Below are 17,065 nucleotides of genomic sequence, written 5' to 3' on the forward strand. Positions count from 1 at the left end.
GGCAAATCTGAGTGGGATCAAGTTGTGAGAGAATACCTTCTGGAGGACAATGATGCCATCGCCCTCTCTGACTCGGAAGATTAATTGGACAACGATGAGGAAATCCCAGGGGGGTACTCTACCCAGGGTTCAACCTACTCAGAGTTATCAAGGAAAGTCAGGGTTTACAAACTCTGATTGCCTAAAATGATTTTAACCAGTACTACGACAGTGATTAAGATGTTTGCTAGTTGACTTGGTGTTAACTTAACAGGAGTTTGTGTGCGTTTCGCCTAAAAGGGGCACGTTTTTGCACAATGGCTCATGCTCTGTCTTCATTCCTGGAAGTATGAACATTTATATAGAAAGGTTATGAGGAGTTTAAAGAAAGGTTAACGCTTAAATCAAACACTGTGGTGGCCACAAAGCCAGGGAGGCTTGTTGGCAGGGTACTGATGACAGTAAATTTGTGAGAGCAGTGTTCTTGTCCTATGTTCTCTATTTTGGCTTACAGACACTTCTTTTATTCGTAGTATGATTGAGATGTAAGGACAAGTAAAAGTGTCTATCTAAACATGTGAAAACAATTAGGATAATTCAGTTATGGACTACAAATCTCTGAAATTGACCCACTGTAAATTATTTACGATCTACTCCACAGAACACCTAGGTTGCAGGACTACCTGTATGAATTTAATGATCAAATACCTGAACATTAATGCTGTGAAATGAATTCCTATTCACACAACCCCCCTCATGTTCTCCCAGGGGTGCTCTCGGTGCCAGCCCTAGCCTTCTGGGGGCCCTAAGCAAAATTTGATTTCAGGGACCCCTCTCCCCTAGTAATCTGGGGCCCTAAGCGGCTATTTATGTTGCTTATGCCTAGGGCCGCTCTGATGGGGATATGCATACGGTCAATCGCACCAATCACCTTCGGGTCTTCCAAATGTGCCTGTCTTTTTGTAGGCAAAAGGGCGGTGCTTACATTGGGTAATACCGAGTTAACCATGTAGATAACCTGCTTGGAGCAGTTTAGAGATGCATTGTAAATTGCCATGGCAGCATACCGCGGGTAAAACGTATTAAGCTTTCATAGTATGGGTTAATCGGGAAGTTACCTCGATAAGCCAGTTACCTCGCTTTGTAGTATACCCCTGAGCTCTCTGGCAATTGTGAAGAGCAGACTATCAACTTTTAAAGCAGCATATCTTTCCCATAAATCAAACAATATTGTATAATATACCATTAAAGAGCTCTGAATCTGGACCTTTATAAAAATTTAAATAAAAAGCAAAACAATAATCTTGCGATAGGACCCCGTTCTTGAATTCTGTCACATTTCTGTTGTTGCCCTATCACACCTGATACAAATGTTGCCCAACCAGTTACACACTTGATTGACATAATCAACCTATCCTTAAGTCTTTAATTTCAATCGTGTGTATGAGTGCTAGGGCATAAACAAAAACAAGCACCCCTTGGGGTCCCCAGGACAAGCATTGGAGAAAGACTGCTTAATCAACTTTATATATTTATTTTACTTTCATATGTACAGAGAAATCCAGCTCAGACTGTCATGGTGCGGTGAGCAGCAGCGCCACCGTGCTATATATTCTCAAGTTCCCATATCACATGAACACATCCCGGACTGTCACATGTCTCCAATCTTTCACACCAGGTCCCAATTTGTATCGTTTGTATGTGTTTAAATGTTTCCCCTCTGCTCCCCACATGGTGGATCATTGTTGCTGTTATTGCCTGTTCGTTTATTGGTGAGTGTTGCTTGTTTGTACTGTCTGAAAATTGCCTGTTAAGACGCATGTTGCATACTTTTATTTCATTCAGTCGTTTGTAGAGTTTTCCGTTCGGTTTGTTTGTATGGTTATTAAACCCACAAATGTGATATATGCCTGCGCCTGGTTCCTTGCCAACACGACACCAACTAGAAGCATTAAACAGACCTATGTCTCTTACATTTACGCCATGTACTGCATATTTATATCAATATCAACTGTATTTGTAATGTAATTCAGCTGCTACTTCATTAAAGCTTTTATACAGTATGTGGTTTCACATATCATACTGTATTTTTGCAGGCTTAATACATAAATACAATCCCTACAGGAATTGAGGTTGCATAGGTTGATATATTGCTTGTCTTCTTTTATAACACCTTTTTTTTTTTTTTTTTTTTTACACTAAACAAAAGCAGCTTCAGTTTTGAAGAAATTGTTGGATCCTAATCCCAAAAGACTGAGAAGAGAGGCGAGTGACTCACCTCACTGATAAGTTCTGTGGCCCTCTTGAAACCCTCCAACTCAATGGCTCCAGTGCCGATCCAGGCAACACCACGCAGGTAGTTCAAGTCAGAGCGGTACACTTTCTGAGAGCCACACATAGCAATGCAATTACACATACAAAAGCAAGCCTGATCAAGTAACATACATACTCAAAAGTAGGACTGTGACGGTCATGGCAGGTTGTGTGAGGGTTTTTCCTACAAAACCTTCCTAAAAACAGGAGCTGCACATTTTCATTTTGCTATAGAGTCCGAATTTCAGTATTAATGGACTCATTGGCATGTCATCTTTAAAATAATTTAAAATCACCTATATTTGTATTTATAAAATTTGTATTTCATACCAGGCTGTTAAAATTAGGCTTACTTTTGTTTCGCTTCTTTTGGGGACAGTTTACTTCAATATCATTAATGGCAATTTAAATGGAAGATAGCCATACAACATGTTGTAATTTTTACTCCCCAGAAGGAGAGAAAGCCCATTGGTCGGGAAGTGGAGGCATATAAAGCGAGACAAAAATAATCTGTCATTCTGTAAATGTTCTTATTGATGGAACTGACCTCAATCTACTTTCCTGTTCCTAAAAGTAAAATATACCACATAATAAAACAGGTTTTTTCTTTCTCCCAATGGGCTCCCTGCACAACAGCTTCCGCATTCTCTTTAATACTGCTCCTGCATTTCCGGCTGTGCCGCTCCGTTTTTAATGTAATGATGCTCTTTTATTCAAGGTGTTTACAAGGGTTGCCTAAAATGAAGAACTTTAATCGTATTTGCAAGATGATTTGCAAGGCTCCAGCTAGCAAGTTGGAGAATGGATTTAAGATGTATGTATCGACATACATAAACGATTACGAAGGTACTCATTTTCATGAAATTACATGTCCAGTGAAGCTGGTTCAGGGACAACACAGTAGTCATGATCCAGACTAATCTGAATCTCAAATTGCATACTACGTACTACAAGTACGTACTTCGCAAATGATGGTGAAGTACGTATTGTTTAGTGTATAGTAAGTTAGCATGTCAGTATTGGGACATACTACCTCGTCATACAATTGCGTCTCAACATTAGATCATTTTGTCATGCATTAACATCAAGCCATTTGAATATTTAGCTAGACGCCATTAAGCATTGTGTTTAACTGACTTTCGTTTCTTTTGAAGTTTAATGGCTTATTAGGCAGTAATAGGCCTTCTAGTATCTTAATACTTGGAATACTCATAAGAATTGAGCAATTGCGAGCAAGACTGAAAACAAACTTTACACTTCCAGCGATGGGATGCTTGAAGCGACTTCGGTATGTGCCTCGAGATTTTCTAGCAAGATATGTCGTAACGAAGCTTCGGTACCAGTTTCAGATAAAATAAAACGCCCCATAGATAACATATGAAGCTTTGTTTCTGCGCTGTACAACCTAATGTGCTCACTTTTGTTCAGTTTGAGTATATAAAGTGAAACGCTGTTAATTTTCAATTGGGCGAAAGTTGTTTGATGACTGAATACAGATATTGTTACTGATTTTTAGAATGGACCCACCTGGAACAATGTGTCCCTCAATAAAAATTCCTAAATTATTTCCCTGTTACAAAAGCACTTTTCTTCCCTCACTGTCCAGTTAAAAAAGCCTAGTTGCCAGTTCAAAACGCATGTAAAGGCACACACAAACGTAATCGATCTTTATTTCTTTACTCACTGATTAAATGTGCAATTTTACATTCAGCATTTACCTATTAATTATGCAAATAAAAACAAATGTTTGGGAAAAAATAAGAATGCACAATTTAAGTGTAAACAGTGTCTTTTGTAAAAAAATTATAATAATACATTTTAGGCTATAGTTATATTAACTATACTGACTTCATATTGCAAGTGATGCGACTGACGTGAGTCCTTGACGTGAGTGACTGGAGCTTCCGTTGAGCCAATGCAATGTAATCATTGTTTGACCTGCTATCAATTAATTCAACTAGTAGGTATCCTCAGTGAGCGCTGTCTAGACGAGGCATTGAGAAATGAGCCTTTTAGCGAAGCAATGTGCTGGAAAGCCTCACCGGTTCAACAAGGTCTCGTTTGACCATCACTATTAATTTCATGCCTCAACAACATTAATTTTTCCTTCATTCGTCAATGACATTGATACAATAACTGTCAATGCAGGTGACGATAACTGACTTATTCGTCAAGCACAAACACAAGAGTCTTGAAAACCCTTCCTCTGTTACTGCACAATTATTTGAATCAGATGTGCTAAATTAGAGTTGGAGAGAACCTACAGGATACTAGATCTCCAGGAACAGGGTTGGGCAGCCCTGATCTAGCTGGTCTTTGGTGAAATGCCTGCTGCATACTGTAATATAGTGAAGTGGTCCTGGCATATTTGCACTAACCACTGTTTCTTCAGCTCAACGACAAGCGGGAAGCTATGCATACTTATAACCCCATTCAATTTAGTAGATCCGGTGGGCAGAGTTACAGAGCAATGTTCAGAATATTTCTTTACTTATTTCTTAAAAAATAGTTCTTGAATATATTTTTCAGAGTCTCATTCATGTTTATTTAGCTAGCTAAACTTGTTGCCGTCAGACGAATGTATACAACTAACACGCGCCGGAAACAGGCGAGCAGTATTATTTTTTAAAGGGAAGTAAGTCATCACCACATTAAGTAGCCCATAGTCAAATTGCATAAAATCTGTTCTACACCTGCAAGAGGGGAGGGCACTAAAATGTTTTGCCATTGGGAGGGAGGATGCCCCATACCTCGCTTTGTAGCTGGTAGGCTCTCTTAGCAGTCTGCACATTCATGTCATCAGGAAGGGAAGTGTACTGGTGAAGTATAAGGCGGTAGTCCTGGTCACTGGCTAGGGCCTGGGCTTTTTTAGCATGAGCCACCTCCAACATGTCCATAGACACATGGTATTCAGAACGCGTATTTACAGAGTCCTGCTTATACTTGAGCTGCAAAATAAGAAAGAATAAGAGAAAGTGAGATGGAGTTGTGATGGAAAATGTCAACATCTCCTTCATACCTGATTACATGAGTATTCTTAGGAGTGCATAATATCCTACAATTTGTCTAGAATTTTGTCATTGGTTGAGTAAATACAATAGTACTCCCCCCTTACTCCCATTGAGTACTCCCAGAGCTGGTACTCACATCACTTTGCAGTTTGCTGGCATTCACAGAATGAGACATGTTCATGTCATCCTCCAGGCCCTTCACTCCGATCATATGCCCCTTGGTCTTCTCAAACTGCTTCTTGTAATTTTGCTATAACACATTTTTTTGAATATTTAAGTTGTTTTGTGAAGTGTATATTCAGATGTTTCAGAGACTGGATCATGTTGGTAAAACAGGGTTAAATAATAATTTGAAAATAATTTGCTCAGAGATAGAAATAAATATATCAATAAATATTATTTCCCTATTTATTTTATAATTTCTTGATTATTAATTTCTGTATTTATTTTAACATTCATTTCCATAATTTTATTTCTGTATATTTATTTTTGGATTACCATATTCTTTTATTTCTGTGTATTTATTTCTGTACTTCCTTGTCCTTAAGCTAATGAGGGGGTGAGACTTTAACAGTCAGATGTAGCAATCAATCCGAGAGCAGCAGATATTGTTGAATCAGACTCTGAAGACAGAGTACTGTTTTAGATCCTTGGTGCATACCCATGTTGGCACGCCCCGCCAAGGCAAAATTTTTCCCGCCACATGAAGAAAAAAATCAATAAAGGTTTTGTTGGTCATAAGTAATAAGAAATTAAAATGTTTGTGGGGGGTTTTGAATAATTTATTTGGTTTATATAGTATGTCCTCTGTAGAGGACATCAGGACCTAGAACAATCCATGTATAGTAGATACATGGATTGTATCTAAAAATTGCCTAAAATGTCTTGTAGCATTAAGCTGACCCTTTACTGGAACTAAGTGGCCTAGCCCAAATCCTGAACATCAGCCCCAGACCATTATCCCTCCTCCACCAAACTTTACAGTAGGCACGAGGCATTCTAGTTGGTATTGTTTTCCTGGCATCTGCCAGACCCAGATTCATCTCACCAGAGAACACGTTTTCACTGCTCCAGAGTCCTGTGGCGGCGTGGTTTACACCACTCCGGCCTACGCTTGTCATTGGGCATGTTGACATGAGGCTTGTTTACAGCTGCTCAACCATGGAAACAAATTTTGTGAAGCTCCCAACACACAGTTCTTGTGCTGATGTTGCTTCCAGAGGCAGTTTGGAACTGGTGAGTGATAGGTGATTTTTGCGCTCTACGTGCTTCAACACTCTGCGGCCCTCCTCTGTGAGTTTGAGCAGGGTAGATCTTGTAGGGCAGAAAGTTTGTAAACTGACATGGCAAAGGTGGCTTCCAATAAGAGTGCCATGTTTAAAGTCACTGAGTTCTGCAGTACAACCCATTACAGTACTAAGGTTTGTCTATGGCAATTTCATGGCTATGTGCTGGATATTATGCATCTGTGAGCAATGAGTTTTGCTGAAACACCTGAACTCAATAATTAGTAGGGGTGTCCACATTTTTCTGGTCTTATAATGTATCTTTTTTTAAGCAGAGGAACATGTCACATTCGACAAATCTGATGTACATTTTCAGGCGGAATCAACCATCTACGGCAGATGCACTGTGCCATACACCTTGATAGAGCCTCTGCCTCTGGAAATTCCTAATCTAATAGGTCTAGTTCTGGGTCACCCACAACTATTTTATTAAAAATCCCCTCTGCCTGTCAGTGAGCTACTATGTGCTACAGGAGAAAAATACAGTCAGTGAGTCCTGACGTCCATTACAGAGTACATTATATTAATGTTTTAATTGAATGTTTAAAAAAGTAAAACCATCCTGAAAACTCACTAAATGTTCTCTAAGTATTTAATTACAGGATAGCATCACATTACTAAGTTTAGAAAAATTTACATAAAATATTTGAGGACATACTTTTCCCTCGCCCATGAAACGACCCAATTGCAATGAAAGACATTTTGTAGATCAAGGAAGAAAAGGTCCCACCCCAAACATGCCACATCATTTTAAAGCCCATCATGTACTCATGTACAAGGAACAGCAGGAATTACTATGATAACATGAATAGTTTTGATGACTGGTCTCAGGAGGATATTTTAAAACGTATTCATGGCCTAATTCCATTCCAAACACCAAACATGGCCTAATTCCATTCCAAACACCAAACATGGCCTAATTCCAATCCAAACGGCCATAACCTAGAACTTACGATGCACTTTATAAAGAGCAACGTACGTGGTGGTTTGGAAAACAGGCGTAAGTCCGTCGTAACAAAGTCCATCTTAAGGCTACTTGTATCGTTATGCCACGTTATCAGGAAACTGGGCCCAGGCCAGTCACCAGAGGAACACAGGGTAAAGAGAGACAGATCAAGCCACTCACCAGAGGAGGAACACACGTAACAGGTACCAGTCGTTTGTTTGCGTGGCTGCATTAATTAGCTAACTGCTCAGTACAAACACAAATTATTCTCACCTGGTCTAGATGTAGCTATCAATATTGCTGCCTCAAATGTATCCCCAGCTGTATTGAGAAACACAGGCGTTCGGTAAAGCTTGGCTAGCTAACGATAACAGTACTATTTTGCCATGCTAGCTAGTTGGTCATCCAACACTAAATGCAACGTAGATCTGTCAGTTTTCAATGTGATTTTTCCAAGTAAATAGTTTAAGCTGTTGCAACAAAAGAGAAAGGGAGACCAGGGAAAAGTGTCACGCAACTTTGGTTTAAAGTTGAATTAATTAATTAGGACAAAATTATTATTACCATCTCTTAAAGGTTATGCTTTAGTAGGCAGGGAAGAGAAAATAATTTTGATAATGAGGGACAGAGTGGTACAGCAAGTAGAGAGCCAGCAGGGTACATGGAAGAGGAGAGCGTAGACCAGAGTGGAACAGAGGATAGGAGAGAACAGAGAGGAGGGGAAAGAAGAGATGGAGAGAATGAAAGGAAGTGAGGAAGGAAAGAGATGGAGGGGAGGGAATAGGAAAAGAGGATAGAGGGGAAAGGAAAGAAGAGATGGAGAGAGTAGAGGTGGTGTATAGGAGGACATGGTAATTAGCATTTAGAAACACTGCATCATAGTTGACAGAAACATCATGTCTTTGCAGATCTCTCACAGGGTTTCTGATGGGGATAAGGAGTTGATTTCAATGCCAGTAAATAGGTCCAAACCGAGAGGAGTTTTGAGAAAATACGACTGCTTAAATTACGAGTCTGGTCCTATAAACTGTCAGTGGAAGTAAAGTGAAGTAACCTATTTCAATGCCAGGACTCCTGGGACAGACAGGCAAAGATGCGCCATTCACATAGCCTATTCAATTGGTGAAAATGTTATGTTTTTCAGAAAACTTCTAGTTTATTTTAAATATTTTATTCATGTCATCTATGCACAAATGATCCATGTGCTTAAACATGGCGTTGCGGGAAGGATCTGAAACAGCACTGTCCGTCTTCACAGTCTGATTCTATCTGTTGCTCTGGGTTTGATTGCTACATCTGACTGTTAAAGTTCCACCCACTTGTTAGCTTAAAGGACATACAGGAAAAACTTAAGGAAATACAGAAATAAAAGAATATGGAAATAAATACAGAAATGAATGATCAAGGAATTAATTTAATAGGGAAATAATATTGATTAATACATTATTATATATTATTTTATAATATATTATCATCATCTTTCACGTCTTGTTATTGTACTAATCAACCTAAATATAACATAATTAACAAGTAAATAAATTAACACATACAACTAATTGAATACATTTTTAAATAATTTTTCAATGTTTTGTTTTGTATTTAATAAAATATTTTAATGCGAAAAATAAAACTTACGTCACTAAGAATGTTCCCTGATGCTTTTGCTGATTGGAAGGGAATGGCATCTAAACAAAGCTTGTAGCCGCCATCTCGGATCTTTGTCCATGATTCCTTATAATGGCTCTGCCAACACAAACAAATAAAATAACTGTAAACTACAGGCCTGAATGAAGCCAAGGATAGGTAATTAGGACAAACTATATGTATTTGCTTGATTGCCCAGGAGGGATATTATGAAATTAATTTAAAGATGAATAGACTTAGAAGTTGTTTGTGTGTGTGTGGGAGAATGAGTTTTTCTAGAGTGCTGACATCACTGATGTTCATGGCATTGAGCTTGGCTTGCAAATGTTCAGGCAGCTCTCCGGAGAGTGTGTAGTTGTGCTTCGCACGTTCTCCTTTTTCCTTGTACAGCCTCTGAAAAGCAAGATCACATCAGATCTTTGTAACCACAAAACCAATCTAGAGTTCCAAAATAACTATTTGTTTTATCAACGCTGCTGTGAGAATCAAAAATGCTGTCCAATCAACAATCTCAATGGCTCGGGAAACAAAACACCTAAACCTTAATAACACAGCAAATGTGAGGTAGAACTACATCACAAGGTCAGCTTAGAAACATTTGGGTCAAAAGTTTACAATATCGACTTATCTGAGACCTCTGCCTAGCAGAGGAGCCCATTTTAATTTTTAGCATTTATTTATTCAGAGAATTCAAACTTAGACCTAGGTCTCTTTTACATTCAAGCCTTTTATTAGAACAATACTAAAAACATACAACTATAAATGTTCATGGTTAAGAGAAAGGACATGAAGCACAGAGTAGGTGAAGGTAGTCATTCCTTTAATTATTTGTCACTCTTGAACAAAAATAACAAAACAAGGGTACTCCACCCCAACCCCTGGCAGTGTAGCCCCAGTGCGTGGAACTGGACAAAAGCCTGCACCTGGACACTCCACACCGACCGTCAATGTTGGAGCACCAGTGCGTGGGGCAGGTACCGGTTTTACCGTAAACGGATACCCCATCCCAACCGCATGCAGACCTAGAACTGGTGTTACCGGACTGGGACCCGACATCACCAAGTGCTGGTGGGCACTCGGCACTGACACTAAGCACACAGCCAAGGAGTGGATTCAGGACATGTCTGTGAATGTCCTAGAGATGCCCAGCCAGAGCACGGACTTGAACCCGATTAAACATCTCTGGAGAGAACTTAAAGTGGCTGTGCAGTAATGTTCCTCATCTAATCTGACGGAACATGTGTGGATCTGCAGAGAAAAATGGTGACGCTTGTAGCAACAAAGGTGGCTGGAACGATTACTTAAATTACAGTAGCAAATTTAGTTGGCATTTAGAAAAAGCCTAAGATACATAAGTTGACTTTATAGTAGTTGGAAACCAGATTCCAGTTATGCATACACTTGTGCAAGAGATGGTGCTGTAGCATACTGTCCTCAATATGAACATGAAAATTGCAGATTTTTCTGGTGTTACGGTTATGCAAATTGGGTTTGTTTCTGGACAAACCGTAGTCAAAGTTTGGTTTGTCCAGAAACAAAGAAATTCCTTCTTAAACTCGTCAGTCTATTATTGTTCTGAGAAATGAAGGCTATTCAGTGTGAGAAATTGCCAAGTACTGCAGATCTTGTAAAACGCTGTGTACGACTCCCTTCACAGAACAGTGCAAACTGACTCAAACCAGAATATAAAGAGGAGAGGGAGGCCTTGGTGCAGGTCCTCAACTGGCAGCTATATTAAATAGTACCGGCAATACACCAGACTCAACACCAACAGTGAAGAGGCCACTCCAGGATGCTGGCCTTCTAGGCAGAGTTGCAAAGAAAAAGTCATATCTCAGACTGGCCAATACATATAAAAGATTAAGATGGGTGAAAGAACACAGACACTGGACTGAGGGAGATAGGAAAAAGGTTATGGACAGACAAATATAAGTTTGAGGTGTTCAGATCACTAAGAAGAACATTCGTGAGATGCAGACCAAATTAAAAGATGCTGTAGAAGTGCTTGACGTCAAGCATGATGGAGGCAATGTCATAGTCTGGGGATGCTTTGGTGGTGGTAAAGTGGGAGATTTGTACAGGGTAAAAGGGATCTTGAAGATGATCACTCCATTTTGCAACGCCATGTCATACCCTGTGGACGTCGCTTGATTGGAGCCAATTCCCTCCTACAACAGGACAATGACCCAAAGCACAGCTCCAAACTATACAAGAATGAATTAGGGAACATGCAGTCAGCTGATATTCTGTCTATAATGGAGTGGCCAGCACAGTCATCAGATCTCAACCTTATTAAGCTTTTGTGGGAGCAGCTTGACCTTATGGTGCTTAAAGTGCATGAAATCCCCTCTGCCCATCAGCCATTCTTCCCTTATGGTGCATAAAGGAAGAATGTTTTGAAATCTCTTCAGATTACCTCAAATTGACAGCTACAATGGCAAAGGTTTTCAAGGCTGCAAATGGTGTTTTCTTTGACAAAAGCAAAGTTTGATGGACATATTATTTCAATTAAAAATTATGTCTAACTTTGTCAATGACTAGATTTCCTATTCATTTTGCTATATTTCCCATTCAAACATCATGGAAAACAAGGACATTTCTTAGTAAACCCAAACTTTTGAAAGGTAGGGTACGTTGTTTTGTTTTCATGTTCAGTTTTAGTTCTTTTATCAAATTCCTCTGTTCTCCCTACGCAAGTACAAAGGAGAATCATGTCAGATGATACATATTCATTTTTACTTGGATACTGTTGGGTACTGTGTGTAAATAAAGCTGGAAAAAGTCATGTGTTTTCATTTTAGGCTGTAAGGCAACAAAATATTTTGAATTGGGGTGGTGACTTTCTATACCCCCTATATATTTGATGTGTATACGGACTATGGAGTATGAGTATTTATTTGGACCTAATATCAATAAACCTTCTTTTTTAGCTTGTGTATAGGATTGGTGGACTTACGTCTAGAGCCAGTTTGTTGCTGAGTTTTGCCTGGACCATCTCAGGAGTGTCCTCCACACTGGTGAACCTCAGATCGCTGACATGTTGACGATACTTTTTCTGGAAAACAATTCCAATGCATTTATAAAATTCACCAACAGAGATAAAACAGTAAAATCTAATGAGCGGTAGGCTGGGTCAAAAACTACCCAGTTAATGAAAATCTGATGTAGAAAGATCTGGAGTTGAAATTGATGATTGTCTAACAAGCTAACTTTTGGTTACTGGTCTGATGCTCTACCCATGCTATGCCATCAATGTATTCGATAATGTACCCTCCACAGCTATTGACACCCTTACTAAAGTGTCTACATAGTTGTAATTGTTTTTTAACAACTTGATCACAATTTCCTTTTTAGAATTTTACATTTTAATCAAGGTAAAATTGTCATATTTATCTCAAAAACATTTGTCATGAATATTGGCACCAAGAGAAACTCTTATGATATACATTGGAAAAGTCACAGAGCACACAAATTAATTGAGCCAAAGGTTTTTGACCATCATAAACAAGGAAATGGCTTAAGAAACATGGCTATTCGCCTGAGGAGGGTCCAAGAGGCAGAAAAATATCCAAAAAAAATCACAGTTGGAGAATTACAGAATTTGGTTGGATCTTTGTGGCACTAAGTTTCCTAAACTATAATGTGATTTTAGATCCATGCCAACAACTAATTTGGTTGTCTTGCTAGAAGAAAGATTTAAGATCTATAATTAGTTTTGATCCAATAAACACCAATACTATATCATGTATAGCCTTTTATTTAATCAAGGGTGCCAATAATTGTAAAAAATTACGAGGCCACTGCACCTTTTGCTCTCCTTTCCAAAAAAGTTGAAAAGGAAGGTTTTGAGTGAGGAACAGAAGTGTTAAAATTAAGAAGCCACTGTAAATTCTTCTGTGTTCTGCAAAAACCCTTCTGTTCCTCACTCAAAACTTTCCTTTTCAACTTTTTAGGAAAAAAAAAGAAAAAGGTGCAGTGGTCTCTTACTTTTTTTCCAGAGCTGTATATTATTTGGACAGTGAAATGATCTTTTCAGGGACTGTATTCCAGCTTTCTAGATTTGAAATGTTACAAAGTTTAAATTGTCAGCCTTATGTTATAGGGTAAGGCAAACAAGAGTAAGGAAAAATGCTGGTGGGTCTGCGTTTAGTCATTTATTATTTTTATTACACCCTTATTTCAACAAGGATCACAGACTGACACCAAGGTCTCTTTTACAGCTGGGCCTTGCATATACATGTTTGCACAATAAACTTTATGTACAATGATTAAAAACACAGAGAACAGACAAAACAAGATGATCACAGATAGTGGAAGACAAAATACAACGCTTTAAACACAGGTGTTATTTCCTTAGCAAGATTTAGTGGATATTGGGCCTGGCAGGGACTGTGGGTTACCCAGGGACATCACTGTTGCCTGAGGTCGAGGCAACAGTGATGTCGATGTAACCTGTGGATAACAGTTTATTATTATGTGCACATTTAGCCTAGTTCATACAATTCTTCAACTTCTCTCCACATTTTGCATTGGGAAAGCAGTGCATGGAAAGGCTATGATTTACACTTTATAATGGTGTGATTCATGGCTAATCAGGTGCGAGAATTCAATGCCCAGATAAAGCCGCGCCTCCACGCCAATAGAGGCTCCAAACTTGGTTTTCGGAAAACATGATTCGAATGAAGGTGGGAAGAAAGTGTTATCATAAGAAGCGAACGTGGAAAAAACCTGTCTGAACAAAGACATTTTAAGATCGGTCGGGAAAATAAATTTAATGATTTTAGCATACACTTTTTCCACACGTGAATCTATATTTTTCCATACGATTGAATTTAGTTTTTTCATACTATGAAATATTTCAGTTATGTTTTTCTTTTCTTACAATCAATTTGAGCTCAATTAGGCTCCATATCCCTCTAGTGCATACATTTAGGTTTTAGATTGGGAAAATTATTACAGTTGTTTTCTTGAGCTATCTAGAATCACTTATCATGTATCAATTATTTTTCCGCCTCCCCCAGCCCCCCAAAATGTTTTGTTGCTTCAGGGCAACACTGTGCCACAAGGGTACTAAATCACAAAGAAAACTCACATTACAATATGACACAACATAATAAAGATCACCCAACAATATGAACCAAGTACTCAGTGTAATCAGCAGCTTCTAGTCTACTTCAGCGTGCAAACCTGCTCCATATGAAACTTTAAAAAGCAGTTGCTTTTGCTGGTGAAATCCTTTTTTTTAAATGTGATGAAGGTATGGGGGTTAAAATGTTTTGTGTTGCTTGAGGGCAACAGTGTGCAGTAGAGGGATATAACACGCACAGAAGTGCTGCAGCTCAAGTGTCCCGCCATTTCTTGTTTGTTGTAGTTTGTACTTATTAATAGTTGTGAGAACCTTACCTCAGCAATTACATTACCATCAGCATGCCTATGATGTGTTAAACAGTATTTGTTTGTTTTTTTCTCCAGTATAAGATCATTCGGTTTTAGTCGTGTAAGTGAGTTTGCACCAGTGTTATTATGCTACTGTGGTTAGCTGAAACTGTTATTGGTAGAAACTTCGAGTGCTTTCAGTTGCTATCATAGTTTTTTCAATTGGAAATGTTGTAATCATTGACGTTTCAAACTACAGCAATGCACTTTCGTTTTTTCGAATCTAGCAATTTTCCAATTTAGTAATTTTCTTATTTAGTCGTGTAGCCTATAGTAAACCTAGCTAGCTACTGCAGCTAGTTAACACTACTGTATGACAATGTTAACAAACATCAGCTTATTTCGTTAAGCCAATATCATTTCTGGAGCACCGTGTCATAATTTCTGGACAAGGAATCTCAGGTAAGCCTATGTAACCTCTTTACAAAGCAGATAGATAACTCTCTGGCATATTGCTAAAATCACTTTGGTAGTTACCATCGATTGACATTACTGTATAACAAGCCAACTAATGTTATGAAACTACAGTACAGAAAGTGAACTACTACTGTAGCTAGATAGCTTGATTGGTAGCTTTTTTCACAGCCAGGCTTGGCTCAGTGCAAGAAGGGTTTCACTTGCTGGGACAGAAATTAATACTCAAGTTTGAGTATGTTCAAGCTATGACTAAGTATGTGTTAATCATCATGTTTTCAAAGAATTGCTGACTTGTACTTTATTACTGTAATGTGCACTAGGCTACCGAGTGTAACATTAAAATATTAATTCCCAGCGCAAGATCGTTTTGACACGGAAAATCTGCTAAGCAGATTTGTGGAAGTACACAATTTTGTAGTCTTTTTAAGAAACGTTGACATCCTTAAATTATGCATTCTCATTTATCAGAGCAAGCATCTCAAGTAAGTGACTAAACATGGATAATCAATAGAAATGCTGTATTTCGAGTGAAGCTAGAAGACGGATGCTTGCAATATGCTTGTTAATGTTTTTATTCTGCAGCTTTAGGGAAAGCAAAATGTATTGATAGCATTACATTATTGATATAATTGACTTGTGTGTTCTTAATATCAAGTAATATTTCACTTTCTCTAGTTATTGGGGTAACAATTTATGTGAATCCTCTGAATTTCAAAATGTAATAGCACTGGAAAGCAATGGTACGTTTTGCTAATCAATATAACCTTTCAGCTATCCCACCACCATTTTTTCTAGAACTGTATGGAGTAAAAAAAAAAAAGGACATAAAAAAAATGGCATGTATGGAATTGTTTAGACAAGTTGCAGTTCTTTAAATTCGACTTGCGTGATAGACCAGACTTCATGTAATATCAAAGTATTTTTTTCTTTACTGGAATGTAAGAAAGCTAGCTACTGTTGAGATAAAAAGTTTAACTAATGCTGATTTAATAACCATGTATTTCTATGTTTTGTTGTATTAAATTGTATGCTGCAGTCAGGTTAGGAAAATATGATTGGATACAATAACCATCAAAGTTTAAAACTCCATGCTTTTGTAACTCTCACTCCTTGTCCCTCTCTAACTAATAGGTCTAAACAGTCTTCTGTCTCACACTCACCTTGATTTTCCTTTGTCTTATTTAGAGAAATAGGATTAAAACCCAACAATTAACATGCAAAAGAAACCGCCTCCTATACAGCAGGAAGAAACCTTCTGTCTCCAACCCCCTGGTGTCCTAGTCTAGGTTAGAACAATGGAATGTAAATTACTGTAACTTTGTAAAGATTTCACATCTGTATGCGAGAATCTGTTGATCTGTGACCGAAAATAACCCCAAGGGGGAAGAGTGTAGAGCATGTCCTTCTTCATTCGACAGCGAAAAATACAACGAGATTCGTCCAACATGTCACCATGCCAACGAAGAGCCAATAAGGATGTTTTTTCACAATGAGAGTGAAAAGTAACCGCCCCTGTGGCGGGAGAAATAAAACCGATTTAGAATCGTCATTAGGGGCGAATAGATGTGGAAACTTGAGGGTTAAAACAATTATTTTACAGCTGCAGCGTAATTCATGTATTACATGAATTACCTTGTCCTTCTTCAGAGATTCTGTTACACGTAAATTCTTTACTCTACAACTTTCTAGTAGACACTTCAGAGAAGACTAAGATCTGTCATTTGTAATAAAAATAAATTATAATATAATTCAACAGAATAGTAAGGTGGCCAATAATTGGGGACAGTGGCCGATAATAGGGGGTCATAATTTCTTTATTCCGAGATGAGACTACAGACTACATCTGTTTTTAACTAATTGGGGATATATGGGTGGTGACTGGCTGCTATATTCTTTCTGTGTTTGTTTGTATGTGTCAGAATTGTATTACACATGTAGAGAGGGACAAACCAGCACAGGAAGAGCAAGCCGGGGGGTCGGTGAGACCCTCGCGAGCGTGAGCCGGTCCCAGGCAGGAAAAACACACGAACGGT

At 38.5% G+C, this 17,065-nt stretch overlaps 1 protein-coding gene and 1 long non-coding RNA gene across 3 annotated transcripts in view; one reads left to right on the forward strand and one right to left on the reverse strand.

The window, feature by feature from the left end:
* nrap (nebulin-related anchoring protein) overlaps positions 1–17,065 on the reverse strand; it is a 108,336-nt gene that overhangs the window by 33,245 nt on the left and 58,026 nt on the right. Inside the window, exons 26-31 of the mRNA XM_010897563.3 lie at positions 12,136–12,234; positions 9,468–9,572; positions 9,171–9,278; positions 5,440–5,553; positions 5,043–5,240; positions 2,258–2,362 (exon numbers count right to left, since the gene is read on the reverse strand). Coding sequence (XP_010895865.2) covers positions 2,258–2,362; positions 5,043–5,240; positions 5,440–5,553; positions 9,171–9,278; positions 9,468–9,572; positions 12,136–12,234 — 729 coding nt within the window. The remainder of the gene's footprint in view (positions 1–2,257; positions 2,363–5,042; positions 5,241–5,439; positions 5,554–9,170; positions 9,279–9,467; positions 9,573–12,135; positions 12,235–17,065) is intronic.
* LOC109615825 lies at positions 1,706–2,896 on the forward strand. 2 transcript variants are annotated; one of them, XR_002196833.1, is made up of 3 exons: positions 1,706–1,751; positions 2,189–2,335; positions 2,745–2,896. It is a non-coding gene; the product is annotated as an uncharacterized LOC109615825 (long non-coding RNA). The 2 variants fall into 2 exon arrangements; XR_002196834.1 differs by having other exon boundaries at positions 1,724–1,751; positions 2,192–2,335.

The sequence above is a fragment of the Esox lucius genome, chromosome 5 (assembly GCF_011004845.1).
Source record: "Esox lucius isolate fEsoLuc1 chromosome 5, fEsoLuc1.pri, whole genome shotgun sequence".
Lineage (NCBI taxonomy): Eukaryota > Metazoa > Chordata > Actinopteri > Esociformes > Esocidae > Esox > Esox lucius.